Source organism: Salvia splendens, chromosome 2 (assembly GCF_004379255.2).
Source record: "Salvia splendens isolate huo1 chromosome 2, SspV2, whole genome shotgun sequence".
In the NCBI taxonomy this organism is placed as follows: domain Eukaryota; kingdom Viridiplantae; phylum Streptophyta; class Magnoliopsida; order Lamiales; family Lamiaceae; genus Salvia; species Salvia splendens.
The window spans coordinates 33268807-33284972 of record NC_056033.1 but is presented as its reverse complement, the minus strand read 5'-3'; the positions used below and the strand labels follow the sequence as shown (position 1 = coordinate 33284972).

Genomic DNA, 16166 nt, shown 5'->3' with positions numbered 1-16166 from the left:
TAAATAATAACTGCATTTAATAGAGTAAAATAATCGCTAGACCAGAAGTTTGACCCCGTAGCCCTGAAGAAATAAAAAACGTTCGAGACACGGAAGAATTGAATGATGATGAAACTGCAATACAACATTTTTGGGGGAATTAAAATTATTAACATCAATTTCATCATCAATATCATGCACCACGAAATCACTTTTAATAATTTAGGTTCATTGTAATACCTGATTTTTTTTATTTGTTCTCGTAGTGATATTGTTTGTACATCTGAAAATTTTTTGCCTTTATTTATTTGTCGAGAGAAGTATTTTACTTTTTGAGCCAAACAATTATTCTTTTAATATCAATTAGGAACTCGCTTTTTATAAGCCAAGCCCAAAACTTTTTTTTATTCTTCCTTCTTTGAGCCCAAAATAGTCCTTTTAATTTTAATCCAAGGATATCTATCACTCTTCAATTTCAAATCCGCGGTAGTTATCTCAAATCTCTCCACCACCCTGAAAAAACAAGAATATAATCAGTCAAATCTTTTCCCATGGAGATATATATTCCATCGATCCCATAATTTAAATCATTCAAAATTCCAAAGAAAATTAACCGAGAGTAGAGCTAGGGAGAGGAGATGACGTGAGATGATGACGGAGAATTTTACCAAGGCAGCGACGGCAGAGGCGGCGCTGCATCGCCGTGAAAAGTACAACAGCGACGGATCAGTGGCGACAACCGAACAGCGACGGACAGCAGCCGTGTGCGACCGTTCAGCGGCGACGGAGAGAAGAGGAGACGGCGGCTGATGCAACCACACGAGCAGCAGCGCGTCGTAATAACGAACATCAGCGACGCCTTGGAGAAGAGAGCAGCAGCGGCTGACCCGGCAGCGACGACGCCGGCATCACTTTGACAGCAGCGGTGCTGTGAAGGAGATGAGGGAAAGATAGGGTCGTGACGGCGGCGCAAAATTTAATGAAGGAGAGGATAACAGCGGTGGCTCGGCGTGAGATCGAGGGAGAGGGATTTGGGGCTGCATCGTGGAGGAGGAGAAGAAGAAGAAGAAGAGGGATCAGAGAGATACGAGCATGAGATTCGAAAGAGAGAGGGTTCTAGTTTGATACAAGTAAAGGAAATAGTGTTGGATTGTGGAGTATTACATTATTAGGCCAAAGTCTATCTATTTATGACTTGGGCCGAGAATTAACTAGTTGTTGGACCTGGAAATTTTTGTTTGGCTTGAGGAAGTTTATTAGTTAAAACTTGAACTAATGAAGGGGCTGATGGAAGTAAATTAAATACTTGGATCGAAGTTTTAGCTTTTGGGGACGCGGAAGGCCGACCGGCATCTCCAACAACGCCTCGGGCGGCCTTGAAAATAAATGGAAGGAAAGAGGAGCATGGACTTAAATGGGATTTCTTTGCAAGTAAAATTGGGGTCGAAGTAAGGAATTCATATTCAGAAATTAAATGAACGAGGTGGGTTTTCGAACTAAAGTTTTACTGTGGGCTTTCTATCCTACATTATTGTGTAGGCTTACTTTTAAATTTACGCAATATCTTTCAAGTATGAGTTATGTGATTAAATTCCAAATATATTGTGTCATGCCGTATTTTATTTTTGTGGATGTGCCTATCTAATCGCCCTAGTGGAGAGTGAGTGCCTACTAGAAGTTATGAGTTTAATTAGTGAGTCTCTATTCAATCTAGTGTACACAGAGGGGATCGTGCGCTATCTTTCGAGTTGGCCGGTCCAGTGATCGAGAATGTGGCCACGTTCTCGTTTCACATATGAGGTTCAGATATGGTACAAGGAGAGAGAAAAAATGGGTTGCGGTCATACTTTTGAGCGAGAAAATGTTTTGGTGACTTGGTCTTTTATAAAAACCCCGAGTTCACTTGTAAATGCTGACACAATATTTTATGAAAATTAATTTGGCATGTGTCCACTGAATGCATCAAGTACTCAGCCTTGCATTTCTTTTTAAAAATGTGCAGGTTGAGCGTGACGGGTGCGGTAGGTGTTGAGCAAGACCGTTGAAGAAATTTAAGTGTCTAGAATGTGTCATGTCTTCACACGTGGCATATTCATTCTCTCAAATGCTTCCGCTGAGTAGTTGTCCTTCTTTTGAGTTCTTGTATCGTTGAGATAATATTCATTTTTTGAGTTGTTGATTGTTGAAATAATCTAATTTTATTCGAGTTATTCCCATTTATTTCGAGCTATGGTCGAGTTGCGTGTTTTCTCCTTTCTTCCCTGCTTTTTTAACCCTTCCCTAATCGCGATCAATCATGTTTTCTATCCTTAGAAAATGCGGGCGTGACATTCATTTTAACAAATACATTGCATTTTAAATAAGGGCAAACAGTTAACAAAAATGGAATGTAAATCTCATGAAATATAGTACGCGTGTCAAGACGAACGTCGAAGGCGCACTGCGTAGAAATGGAGCTAGCCGCAGGATAAAATTACTACAATGTCGGCAATATTGTGTTTTGTGGGGGTACATACATCCACTCTAGAAAAGCAATATCAATCTCCTTTATTCTCCCAAAAACAAAGAGAAAATAAAAGAAATACATTTGTTCGTTTTCTATTGGTGTATATAGTATCCAGTCATGGATTGATTTAAATGGACACTTGTCGTTGAAGTCCCATTCAAGAATTAGATCCTCTATGCTATCATAATTCAGACTACAGTACCATATCTCATCTGGCTATCAAATTTTTGGATAAGTTTCCAATATTAAAAGTCAAACTTTAATTGCTAGCCCGTGAACTCTATCTACCTACTTTTGATTTACATTAATCCCTTTTAGAGCATCCAGTGATCGCAGACAAGTAATAGCCCAGCTATAGCCTAGCCATGCAACATCAACAGCACTAAATTCCTCATGCCATATTAGCTGGACAAGCAACTGGACAAGCAATAGCTCAGCCACAGTCTTGCCACATCATCAGCACTAAAAATAAATAATTAACAATCACACAAAATACGGAATTAAATTCACACCACATATACGGGAAAATTCGATACTTTCATTTAAATTAAAAAAATTACATAATTTAACAAAATTACATAATAAAAAAAAATTACATAATTTAACAAGTGGAGAGAGTACTCGTTAAAACAAGTGATACGAATGAAAATGTCGTGCAAATTGCGTATATATAGTGTTTCGAAAATTTTTTAAAAAAAATTTGCTCGCCGGTTCCTCGCCGATTGGGAGGCTGCAATAGTGGCGAGCCTATCGGCGAGCGCCCGGGAATCGGAGTAGCCTCGCCGAAATTCTCGTCGATTTAGCGCTCGCCGGCTGCAATAGTTCGGCGAGCCGCTCGCTCGCTGACCACTGGAGATGCTCTTACTACAAAAATTACGAGTCACAGGATACGAAGCTTCACTAGTAATCCATTGACTAGTCACGGAGGATATTTGTGTTTATTTTATTTTCATTGACAAGGCGATTTCATGAATAAAGAATTACAAATCCTCTTCTCGTAGGGATTGGATCCCCTGGTGGGGAAAATATTTGTATGTGAAAGGGCAGCCGCCCCCCTGCTGTACTCCCCGCCACAGCAGGGGATCCCACCCCCCTTCTCGTAGCCACCCTCTATAAAAAGGCCCACCCACCCGATTTCAGTTGCACTCATCAATTGACTAATACTCGTAGAAGAAAAAAAGAAAGAGTTTAGAGAGCGAAAATGGCAGGGATCATCCACAAGATCGAAGAGAAGCTGGGTATGGGAGGCAAGAAGGACGACGAGGTGAAGAAGACCGAACACGGCTACGGATCTGGAGATCAGCACAAGCAGCCCGACCACGGCTACGGATCTGGCGATCACCACAAGCAGCCCGAAGCCGAGCACAAGGAAGGCCTTGTAGAGAAGATCAAGGACAAAATCCACGGCGGCGACGCTGAAGGCGCCGACGGCAAGAAGAATAAGAAGAAGAAGGACAAGAAGAAACACGGCGAAGGTCACGACGGCCATGATCATGGCAGCAGCAGCAGCAGCGACAGCGATTGATTCAGTACTCCTCTAATCCATCGCTCTCTCTTTATCTACATCCTATGTGTTCGATTAATTGTTTGTGTCGATCGTCTTGTTGATTTGTTTTTCTCTCTGCTGGCTGATTTGCAGGCATATGACACACATTTGAGAATTGAATAAAAAAGTGTGTGTGTGTGTGTGTGGAGTGTGGAGTGTGGAGAGGGTATCGCTACTTTGCTTTGTGTATGTATTAATATCACTCTGTATTTGGATTATTGTACTTCTTCATCTATGTTGTTTCTCCTACTTTATCTAATGGAGTACAGTATATGGTTTGCTCTACTTTGCCTTTGAACTGAGAACAAAATTTAAAATTAAGTTTTTAACTAACTACTCCTCGTCTCTTAAATTTTGTCATAGTTTGACCGGATACAAGTTTTAAAAAATGTAAGGAAAGCGGATTGAAAAAAGTTAATAGGACGTGGGTATTATTTTTAAAGTACTACTATTAGTTTTATAATAAAATGTGGGTGAAAATAAGTTAACGGAATGTGAGGTTCGTTATTAAAAATGGTAAAAAGTGAAATATGATAAATTTTATGGAACGCACCGAAATTGAAAAATGTGATAAAATTTCAGGAACGGAGGGAGTCTTACTCATGAAAATGTAATTCGTTTTTAATTTTGAGGAAAGGAAAAGTACCAAAGTATATTGTGTAGGCAACTGTACATGATAACATCGACAACACTGGAAAATGGAACGCAATAGTATAATATACAAAAACACATATACTTGAGTTGAGGAAATCGGAAAAGCGCAAACCTTGTTACAACAAAAACCCATTACATGGTTATTAAACCAGATTATTTATCACGGTGTAAGGAGTTAGAATTTAAACTACTTTCCATAAAAAAATTAATTAAAAAGATACCCGCCCCATTAAATCATTTTTTTGTCTCATTTAAATTGAATTATTTCCTTTTTACTGTTAAAATAATACATGTACATTCCTTTAAATGAGATTATTCTTTTTTCATCTTTCAACTTGATTTCCTCTATGTATCAACCATTATTTCTTAAATTTACTGACCAAAAAATGCATCCTTTATAATGGGAAAAAACCATCCCATTAAAAGTGACATTTTTTTGAGTTATCTCAAGAATGATAATATCATAGAGTATATTTTTCTTTCTCCTCCTTTATTTATTCTACTTAACTCATAAAATACCAATTATAATTTCTTTTTGCCAAAAAATGCATCATACTATTTAATAGGACAGAGGGAATAATAACTAAGACAAATATGACGGAGAGAATAGTAACTAAGACCTCAGTAGAAATAAGAAATTAAATATAATTCGTCTGAAAAGAAGCTGCGGAAGCTATGAAGAAGAAAAAAGACATGCTAGAGATGTATTGGAGAGAGTTTTTAATTCTGCATTTTTCATTACTTCGAATGTAACAAGATGCAATACATATATTCTTCATTCGAATGATCTAGAACATTGTACTAATCTACTTTAACAAACTCTGAACATTGTACTAATCTACTTTAACAAACTCTGCAAAATCTCTCTCTTCTTCATTCCATTGAGCAACACGTCTCTCCAAGTACAACGGTTGTCCTCCACCTTAGCTGGCACGCTTGGCTCAATCACAGCTGTAGCTCGTGTGAGCTCTCGGTTGGTTCTTTTGGTGCAGCAGCTTTTGTCCTCTCTTTTGTCTTATCTGTCGCCTTGGCTCGTGTGGAGTTGATGACTTATTTTTCACGCGCACCTTGCTTTGTTGCCATACACTAATCACCATGGTTAGTAATCTCAGGATTGCATGCAACAGCTTGATCAACTTGCCATACCGCGGCTTGATCGACAACTTGATCAACTTGGCATGCAGCGGCTTGATCAATAGCTTGATCAACTTGGCATGCAGCGGCTTGATCAACTTTGTTATCTCTTTCAGCTTGATCAACTTGGCATGCAGCGGCTTGACCAACAGCTTGATTAACTTGGCATGCAGCAGGTTGACCAACTTTGTTATCTCTTCCAACACGCCCCCTCAAACTAAGTGAGGCTAGAGATATTATTCCCAACCTTTCTCTCAGCTTCACGAAGGGTTGATGACTCAAGGGTTTAGTGAATATATCTGCTATTTGATCCCCCGTTGGAACATGCATCAGCTCAATCTCCCTGCTCATAACCTTATCTCGAACAAAGTAGATATCTATCTCAATGTGCTTAGTTCTTGCATATAAGACAAGATTAGAAGCCAATGCAATTGCACTCAAGTTGTCCACCCAAATCACTGGACTCCCTTTCTTCTTAATCTTCAATCCACCAAGCATAGAAGACAACCAACTCACTTCAGCAGCGGCTTGAGCTAGGCTCCTATACTCAGCTTCTGTGCAGGATTTAGCAACCACAGTTTGCTTTTTAACACACTATGAGACAAGGTTCCTTCCATGATAGGCACACACTCCTGTGGTGGATCTCCTATCATCTAGGTCTGCTGCCTAATCTGAGTCATAGAATGCACAAACCTCACCAGTAGACTTTCTAATTTGGATTCCATAATCTAAAGTCCCTGAAAGATATCTTAAGATCCTCTTCACAACCCTCCAATGTGTGTCTAATGGTTCAACCATGTACTGACTCACCTTGTTGACAATAAAATTGATGTCTGGTCTGGTAATAGAAGCATATTCCAGAGCTCCTACAATGATTCTGTAGAGTTTTGCATCAGAAACTGGTTCTCCAGAGTTTTTGCTCAATTCCGAGTTGGAAATCATTGGAGTTGGACAACCTTTAGCTCCTGTCATGTTAGCTTTCTTTAAAAGATCTTTGATGTAGTTGGATTGGAAAGATGTAAACCTCCATCAGTAGTCTTGACAACTTCAACTCCCAAGAACAGGCTCACCTCCCCAAGATCTTTTAATGAAAAACAAGAGTTAAGCTGAGATATCACCTTCTGAATGGAGTCTTGAGAAGTCCCTGTGATGAGCATATCATCTATATAGATAAGCAAGTAGATAACCTCCTCACATCTCTGTCTAATGAACATGGAAGCATCAGATCTACTCTGGGAGAAGCCAAGCTTGATCGGGACAGAATGAACTGTGAAGAACCATTCTCTAGAAGCATGTTTTAGTCCATAGATTGCTTTGTTGAGTTTACATACCAAGTGAGGACCCGCTTGTTCAAAACCAACTGGTTGTTTTATGTAGATGTCCTCCTTAAGCTCACCATTAAAAAGGCGTTATTCACATCAAGGTGAGTCACTGTCCAGCCGAGAGACACAGCAAGACTAAGGATAATTCTGATTATAGTAAGCTTCACCACAGGGCTGAAAGTCTCATTAAAATCAAAACCAGGCTGTTGAGAGAAGCCTGGAGCCACTAATCTCGCTTTATATCTAGCAATAACACCAGACAAGTGAAGCTCAATCTTGAAAACCCAAGTGCAGCCTATAAGATTCTTGTCAGGAGGAAGTGTTGTTAATATCCAAGTTTTATTGTTAAGAAGTGCATTAAATTCACTCAACATAGCAGATTTCCAGCAGGGAATAAGTAAGGCTTCTAGAGCTGATTTAGGAAGATGAGATGACACAGAAAGAGTGAAGACTCTGGGCTTAAAGATTCCAGATTTTGATCTGGTTGTCATTGAGTGAGTTGCCTGAGTGACTGCTGGAATGATTGGAGGGACATCATGAGGTGAGGAATCAGGTGACTGAACATCAGTGAGTGACTACTGACAGAATCTGTAGCAGATGAGTGATCTGGTGCAACATTTTCTCTATGAGGGGAAACAATAGGTGCAAGGATATAAGGCAAGGTAGAATGATCACATGATGATGGTGGTGGTGGAACAACAGTGGCAGCAGGAGATGGAGAATTTTGAAATGGGAAAACAGTTTCATCAAAGATGACATATCTAGTCACCATGACCTTCCCTTCAGGCAGAAGAACTTTATATCCTTTGTGAGAAGAGCTATATCCTAGGAAAATCCCTTTAACAGACCTAAATTGATGTTTGTGGTTGTTATAAGGTCTAGTATAAGGAAAACATAAACAACCAAAAATTCTGACCGCTGAGTAGTCAGGTTTGGAGTGAAAAAGAGCCTCATATGGGGAAATGTTATTGATGATTTTGGATGGCATAAGATTAACGAGATAAACAGCTGTGACAAAGGAATCATCCCAGAATCTCTGTGGAAGATAAGATTGAGCTAACAAGGCTAGGCCAGTTTCCACAATGTGTCTGTGTTTTCTCTCAGCTAAACCGTTTTGTTATGGTGTGTATGGACATGATAATCTATGAACTACCCCACTCTCTTTCAGAAAAGGAACTAATTCATGATACTCACCTCCCCAGTCTGATTGAAGAATCTTAATTCTTGATCCTAGGAGGTTTTCACTCATAAGCTTGAACTATTTAAAAACAGCAGTGAGATCACTTTTATTTTTGAGTAAGTAAATCCAGGTGAATCTAGAAAAAATGGTCAACAAATGAGACATAGTAAGAATATCCATTTCTAGATTTAACTGGAGAAGACCCCCAAAGATCACTATGAACAAGTTCCAGGGGTGCATTGTGTTGTGAAGCAGAATGTGGATATGGTAATCTATGATCTTTAGACACACAACAGGGATAGCAAAGTGAAGTAGTTTCCATTGAATTATAGGGAATATTACAGCTGTTAAGAGCAAGTTTAACAACATCTAGAGTAGGATGTCCTAGTGTACTATGCCAAAAAGACAAAACTTAACCAGAAACTTGATTGGAACTTCTGCTGGATTGTTTGCTCAAGCTCAGGGAATGCACAGCTGGACTCTCTGGAGTGGAGGAAGAAATGGGGACAGGGCCACGATTGATTGGGGTATGATCTACTAGGAAATGATAAAGGCCTTTTTCAAGAGTTCCTTTGAGCACTACCTCCCTGGTGCTCATGTCCTGGACAAAACAGAAACTTGGATGAAATTCAAAGAAGACAGAATTGTCTTGAGCAAATTTGGAAACACTCAGTAGATTATTGGTGATATTAGGTACATGCAAAAGATTTTTTAGATGAAGCTTTCTACAGAATTTAGTTGAGTGAGATTTAAATGCACTTTCTCCAATATTTGCAATATTAACAGAGATCCATTACAAAACAAGAGATTCTTAACTCTTATGTAATCAGTGATTATGTTGAGATTGCTCAAGTCATTGGACACATGGTGTGTTGCCCCTGAGTCTGGATACCAGCTGGATGATGCATTTGATCCATAGCTGAACTCTGATGGAGTCCCAACAGAGAATGATGCTGAAGAAGACTTAGGCACTGACTGCACAAGATGAGCTGAAGGATTGAAGAATCCTTGATTGTGTTGCTGTGGAGAACTTCCTCTGAACTGGATTTGAGGTGGTGTGAAGTTTTGCTCGAACCTATGCCAACATTTTGCTGCTGAATGGCCAGGTTTCTCACATAACTGACAAACAATCTTGTTATTTCCTTGGCCAAAACCTATGTCACCTCTTCCTCATCTCTGAAATCTTCCTCCAAAACCTCTTCCATTCGCTGCTTCAAATCTGTTGTTGTTGAAATTTGGAGACTCCCTCTTCTGCCCAGACTGCTGTTGGACAAGATTCAATGATGGTTGTGATCCATCTGAGCTAATGGAATTTGCTCTAGTTGACTCCATTCTCGAATCAAAGCTGAGCAGAAATGTACTAACATCTCCAAGACTCCAAGGATCTGATCTGGAAGTCACTGCACATACAGCAGGATCATAATCCTGCCCAAGTCCTCCTAGAATGTAGAGCACTTGTTCAGCTTCTGAGATTCTACAGCCTACTGAACCAAGCAAATCAAAGAATGTTCTCATCTTGCCTAGATAGTCAGTCATTGACATTCCATCTTTCTTCAAATTCTGCATTTGTAGTCGATATTGCAGCATCTTAGCCGTGGAGCGGCTTGCAAAGTTTGTCTCTAGAGCACACCATATGTCTCTAGCAGATCTGAGCCCTACCACCAAGGTTAGAGTATTTTCTGATAAGGAAGACAAGAGCCATCCAACCACTCTCCTATCTTGTCTTTGCCAACTTATGTAAGCTGGATTTCCATAGACTCTCCATATCGGTCTGGAATCAATTGTGGAGGGGGGTCAGTGTCCCCTATGATAAATCCTTCAAGGCCGTAGCCATACACCGCAACATCAACTTGTTGCTGCCACATAAGAAAGTTTCCATCAGTTAGCTTCACTGAGATTGGAGGTAGCTGAGAGAAGATTGGTGGCAGTGTCGCCACTGGAATAGTTTCATTGGCTTCTGCCATTCTTTAGTAGTGAAGAGTAAAACAAAAAGATAAGAGTAAGAGAGCCAGGATCAAAAGAATCCTGCTCTGATACCATGAAAAGAAGCTGCGGAAGCTATGAAGAAGAAAGAAGACATGCTAGAGATGTATTGGAAAGAGTTTTTAATTCTGCATTTTTCATTACTTCGAATGTAACAAGATGCAATACATATATTCTTCATTCAAATGATCTAGAACATTGTACTAATCTATTTTAACAAACTCTGAACATTGTACTAATCTACTTTAACAAACTCTGCAAAATCTCTCTCTTCTTCATTCCATTGAGCAACACGTCTCTCCAAGTACAACGGTGATCCTACACCTTAGCTGGCACGCTTGGCTTAATCACAGCTGTAGCTCGTGTGAGCTCTCGGATTGGTTCTTTTGGTGCAGCAGCCTTTGTCCTCTCTTTTGTCTTATCTGTCACCTTGGCTCGTGTGGAGTTGATGACTTGTTTATCACGCGCACCTTGCTTTGTTGCCATACACTGATCACCATGGTTAGTAATCTCAGCATTGCATGCAGCAGCTTGATCAACTCGCCATACCGCGGCTTGATCGACAGCTTAATCAACTTGGCATGCAGCGGCTTGATCAACTTTGTTATCTCTTTCCGCTTGATCAACTTGGCATGTACCGGCTTGACCAACAGCTTGATCAACTTGGCATGCAGCGGCTTGACCAACTTTGTTATCTCTTCCAACGCTCGTTGATTTATTTCATACGTTAAGTAATTCTAAGCACAATACCAATGTCTTCTGATGATCATAGATATGGCTAAATACAATTAAAATACTATAATTCGATAATGTTGTGGAGCGCGAAGAATTTAATGGGATTGTTTTATTTGAGATGGGGGGGGGGGGGGGGGGGGAATACAACTCCAGTACCAGTATTTATTCAAATTAAGCAATGGTGTACAATTATTTCTTTTACTTAGTTTAGATTGAGGTCTATTTTATTTTCCCCATTATCTAAACTGAGAAGCCCAGATAAAAAATTTGTTTGTTTAGATACATAATAAAAAAAAGAAAAGAAAAAAGAAAACATAGTATAATACAGTTATAAAACTCCATATTATAAGTAAAACGCTATGCTAAAAAACAAATACGTCCATTACCAAAAAAAACAAAAAACAAATACGTCATATTTAATAGGACGGATGGTATAGTAACTACGTAAAGTAGAAATTCAAAATTAATTTAGTGGGATTGTTTTATTTGTCAGGGTGGAGGAATATTTATTCGGAATGATTGTACAATTGTCTTTATACTTAATTTAGATAAATGTAAATAATTTTCTTATTATGCCAGCTAGTTGTTACCAATTAATTTAATTTAGGTGAGACAATTGAAAAGGTAAACCTGAAAGCACACGTAACATAAAAAGCAGGCGAATCTACTCCATTTTAATCCACTAAAATACCACACACTCGAAAAACCCTTAATTCATCCCCGATGTACAAAACCAAATTGCAGGAGTTATGTCAGCGGCGAAGCTGGGACTTGCCGGACTACGCCACCGCCAAAGACGGCCCCGATCATATGCCGCGCTTCACCGCTACCGTTACTGTTCAAGGCCAGCTATTCCACACGCCGGATCACTGCAAGTCCTCTAAAGACGCTCAGAACACCGCTGCCCGCGTTGCTTTTGATCGCCTCACCTCCTCCGATCCGCTTCCCACCCCTCCCAATGTACCTCCACATTCTCAAATGCAGCCCCTTTCTGTTACTGCAGTTCCTCCTCCCCTGCCTCTATCGCCGCTCCCCTCCTCCCTTCCAAACCCTACTCCTGGTATTCATTTTTTGTATAAATTTCATAAATTGCTGGAGATAAGAGTGATGTGAGCTTGTTTCTTTCTGTGCGATTATCTGTTTCATGGCTTTTGGATTTGAAATGTTGCTGGATATGATAAGTGTGATGTGTATTGATAATTGAATCATGGTGTGTGGACATCTTCACTTGTTAGTTGTTTCTTATGTTTCCTATTTTAGTTATTGTTTCCCCTCTTTGAAATTATAAATCCCTCATTTGATATTTGTCGTGGACATCACATCTTAATGCGTACACTGTTACTTGTAATGCTCAGCCTGCTCAATTGAATTATGTGATCCCTTATTCGGTGAGTAAAGTTCCTAGCCTTACTGTCCGTCCACACCTAACATAGCAAAAAGTTTGGAAATAAATAGATGCACGTGACCAATGCATATCACTGGTGTGCATTGATATTGGATGTTGAAACTTCAGTGATATTCGTGCAGGACTTTTGGCAACAAAATGTTATGCCAATACGAAACCTGCAGAGGACTTATTGCAGGAGAATTGTGATAATACATCACAATGTCCCATGGATTATAAGGCCGCGATGGGTTCCGAAAATAAAGGTCAGAAAACTCTTAGTTGTGACGTTTTTGGCTTATCATATTGTTGTTTTAAGTTATAATGAGTTGATTTCTAGAGCCTGGACATTATTATTGCGTAACATGTTTTTGGACAGCATGAGATTTCCTGAATCCAACATTTTAATTGTAAAGGTAAGGAAAAGACACATGTAGTGTTTTCTTTGGATCATCCTATCATTTCAAATTCTCTAATGCTCTCTCTCCCTCAGATTCACTATTGCCTCTCTCGCATAAAATTTCCTTACAGACTTTGTCACTTGTGATGGTCTGGTATTTTGACTTTTTTCTGTATTTAAGTATTTGCTTCTCCACGGACCAAGAATCATCTTGTGGTTTGACATGATGTGTTATTGAGCATTTCTTTTTCTGGCTCGACTATTTAAAATTTTAATATGGTAAATGATGGCACACAAGACTAACAACCCTATAAAATCTTTTTTGATTCAGTATATGTTTCATGTATGAGGATAGAGGGCCAGCTTAATTTCAGAAAGTGTATAGTGCAATTCACACTGTGTTGAAGGGAAAGTGACAAAGAACCATGTAGTTATTGTTAACTTGAGCTGAAGCATGAAACTTCAACTCATACAGTAAGGTTGCAATTAGTACCTAAAGGAACAATGTGTATGGCATAATGGGTGCATTGAATTCATCCGAGAATAGATTATGTTCTAAAAAGAATTTCAGATGGCTGGTTCTTCAAGTTTAAGCAGTCTCTATTTTGTGTCGTCAATGTTACTGTGTAGTTTTGTAAATTTACTCTTAATCTTTCGCAGATACATTGCACATGTACAAGAACCTGTTGCAGCGATATGCTCAAAAGGAATGTATTGGATTGCCTGTATACACTTCTGAAGCTGAAGGACCCCCTCATGCTCGGCGTTTTAAGTCAAAGGTCTCCATTAATGGAAAATCATATGAACCAGCAGAGTTTTTCCCCACATTAAAGGAAGCTGAACAAACTGCTGCAAAAATTGCTTGTCTAGCATTATCATTGAATGTTATTCAAGAGGCTAGTATTCTAACTTTGTAATGCATAAATTGATTTATCTTTATTTTGTTTATAACTTTGTAATTTTGATATGCTATCAGGATAAGGGCTCCTACAAAAATCTTCTACAGGAATTAGCCCAGAAAAAAGGTCTCATGTGGCCATCATATGAGACAGTCAGTTCGGGGTCGTCTCCCAAGCAGATATTTGTTTCTACTGTGGAGGTAGGATCTGAGAGTTTTCAAGGGTTGGAGGCTAAAACCAGAAAGCAGGCAGAGATGAATGCGGCTGAGGTTGCTTACTCTGCACTTACGAAAGGTGATAATATGAAGACCCATGAGTGAGATCATTGAAGTTTTATTTCCATTATTCTTTGCTTTTTTTTTGTTTGAATAAGAGTCCAACTAATCAAGCATTACTTTCTGGCTGGATTGACCAATCAATAATTTTAATGGCTTCCTCGTAATGTATAAGGTGTTCAATTGCGAATTTAAATACTCAACCTCCTTTGACATTGACTCACAATCTTTTGCAAAACTAGTAGATTGCTGTTTCGAAAGTATTCTCTTTATTAAAGCCTTCCTTTTTTTGGTAAAGAATTAAAGCCTTCTTTATCTTGCTAGTTCTATGGTTATTTCTGAAGATCAAGCTACTAAGTAGTATGTCAAAAATACCCATAATATGGCCAAGAGTGGTCGAATTTATATCTAGATTTTGGTAGTATCTCATTTTCATCTCTATAACCTGACACCGTTCGTCCTATTATTTTAATCCAATCAAGTCTATTTGAAATAAAGAAAAGGAGTAGTACTAGATAACTTGCACCATCTGGGCTGCATTTTGGTTCTCTTTCATCTTAATTTTAGATGGTGCTGTATGCAGTACTGTATAACCACGTCATTTGTTGAAGGTTAACAATATTGGGGAGTCAAGTATATGAATCCATGCGATTTGGGTCTGTCATTCAATTGATTAAAGTACATAGAAGTTTGTTCATGGCCTAAACATAATTTTAAATTTGCAGGAAGCCCACCCACGAATTCAATAAAGGTATCTTCTGTGAACAATTGCCCATCTGCTGATATCTTGAATATCCAGCCCACTGCAACAACTGAAAAGCGTCAGAACATCCAGCACACTGCAACAACTGAAAAGCATCAAGTTGCAATAGATGAAGGTGATTTTAATATACTACTACATGTTTAAAGTGGTTCCAATGGGTAAAGGAACACTCCTGCTCTTTATGTCTTAAATCTTTATCCTCTTTAGTGAAAATGCACTTTTTACTTATCTAAAATGTGAAGATGCACTTTTCCTGATTTATTGGATTTTTGGAAAAACAACATAATTGGGATGGATCTAGTTTTTGTTCTTTTTTATGGATATATCAACTCAAGTAATTGATTTCCTTTTTTAGCAAAAAAGCAACACTTTATTCTCTCCACTTAACTCAATAAATATAGTTTTCTTACATCTTGTGCCAAAAAGAAGTTGATCACTTACGGCGGGACGGAGGGAGTAGTAATTTTTAAGGGTCACTTCACGATGCACTCAAAGCTCATTTTTTTTTTCTTGAATAGATTACTAGTGCAGAATGAAATATATAAGCACCAGACATTTTGTCTTTAGGAGTATGACTCAGTTGAATTGAGCTATTGTCTTCCTACTGTATCTCATACTGGGCACTGCATGTTTACTCGTGTTGTATACAGCTTCAATGAATAATGCATGTTTAATATCATCTGCCATTGAAAAGTATGTATTCATCTGATTCGGTTTCTTTTACTAATTACTGATGATGTATAACTTGTTTCTTGTGAGTCCACTTTAGATGGTCCACAGAATGCAAAACGAGCCAAGTCTTCGCCTGGAAACGTGGATGTGAATGCTCATCTTCATGCTAACCCTCCATCTGATGATTCAAAGTTGGATAGCTCAACGTCTGCTGCGCCTGCTCCTGAGCAAACAACTGAGAACCAGTTGAGGCGGACGACAACTTATGTTCACCCAAGGAAATCAAATCGGGCAATACCTAAAAATGCCACTGTGTTGCCATGTAGCAATGAGAAGTGGGTGGCTTACAGAGTCGAAGTAGACCAAAAACCAACTAGCTAAGTAATGTTAACTTGGTTTAGGTGATGCAAGATTTGGGTTCTGAGTAGCAGACCATTTAGTTGTATGGAATGTTCACTGTTTGGCTAAACCTAAATGAGTCGTTGAACTAACAAATTACTACTACTTGGTGAAGAATATGCATGTGCGCCTGCACCACACTAAATATTATACTAGTACACTATTGATTTAATAGTACCAGAAAATCTTTGTAGGAGTAGTTTCACAGGCACTGCATAACTTGTAATTACGAATATGTGCAGTATGCATCAAACAAATTCATGTATAAAAGTTGACAATTTTGGCTCTTACAAATAAGATTGAATCAACATTTGCATACCATTTTCTCATCATAA

General features: G+C 38.9%; 2 protein-coding genes across 2 annotated transcripts; both read left to right on the top strand.

Moving 5' to 3' along the window:
• The first annotated feature begins 3484 nt into the window (after window positions 1-3484).
• Window positions 3485-4316, top strand: LOC121764819 (protein SRC1-like). Its single transcript, XM_042160852.1, has 2 exons — window positions 3485-4014; window positions 4125-4316. The coding sequence occupies exon 1, from the start codon at window positions 3687-3689 to the stop codon at window positions 4008-4010; it is 324 nt and encodes a 107-aa protein (XP_042016786.1). The 5' UTR covers window positions 3485-3686; the 3' UTR covers window positions 4011-4014; window positions 4125-4316.
• A 7385-nt stretch (window positions 4317-11701) lies between these two features.
• LOC121792289 (double-stranded RNA-binding protein 1-like) lies at window positions 11702-15948 on the top strand. Its single transcript, XM_042190173.1, has 6 exons — window positions 11702-12099; window positions 12567-12689; window positions 13484-13719; window positions 13800-14016; window positions 14723-14875; window positions 15530-15948. Exons 1-6 carry the CDS (start codon window positions 11763-11765, stop codon window positions 15811-15813), a joined length of 1350 nt encoding a protein of 449 aa, XP_042046107.1. The 5' UTR covers window positions 11702-11762; the 3' UTR covers window positions 15814-15948.
• Window positions 15949-16166: the final 218 nt, after the last annotated feature.

Coding starts and splice junctions, on each gene's coding strand:
- LOC121764819 (XM_042160852.1), top strand. CDS start 3,687: ATGGCAGGGATCATCCACAAGATCGAAGAGAAGCTGGGTATGGGAGGC.
- LOC121792289 (XM_042190173.1), top strand. CDS start 11,763: ATGTACAAAACCAAATTGCAGGAGTTATGTCAGCGGCGAAGCTGGGAC. Junction 12,100..12,566: donor CCTTCCAAACCCTACTCCTG/GTATTCATTTTT, acceptor ATATTCGTGCAG/GACTTTTGGCAACAAAATGT. Junction 13,720..13,799: donor CATTGAATGTTATTCAAGAG/GCTAGTATTCTA, acceptor ATATGCTATCAG/GATAAGGGCTCCTACAAAAA.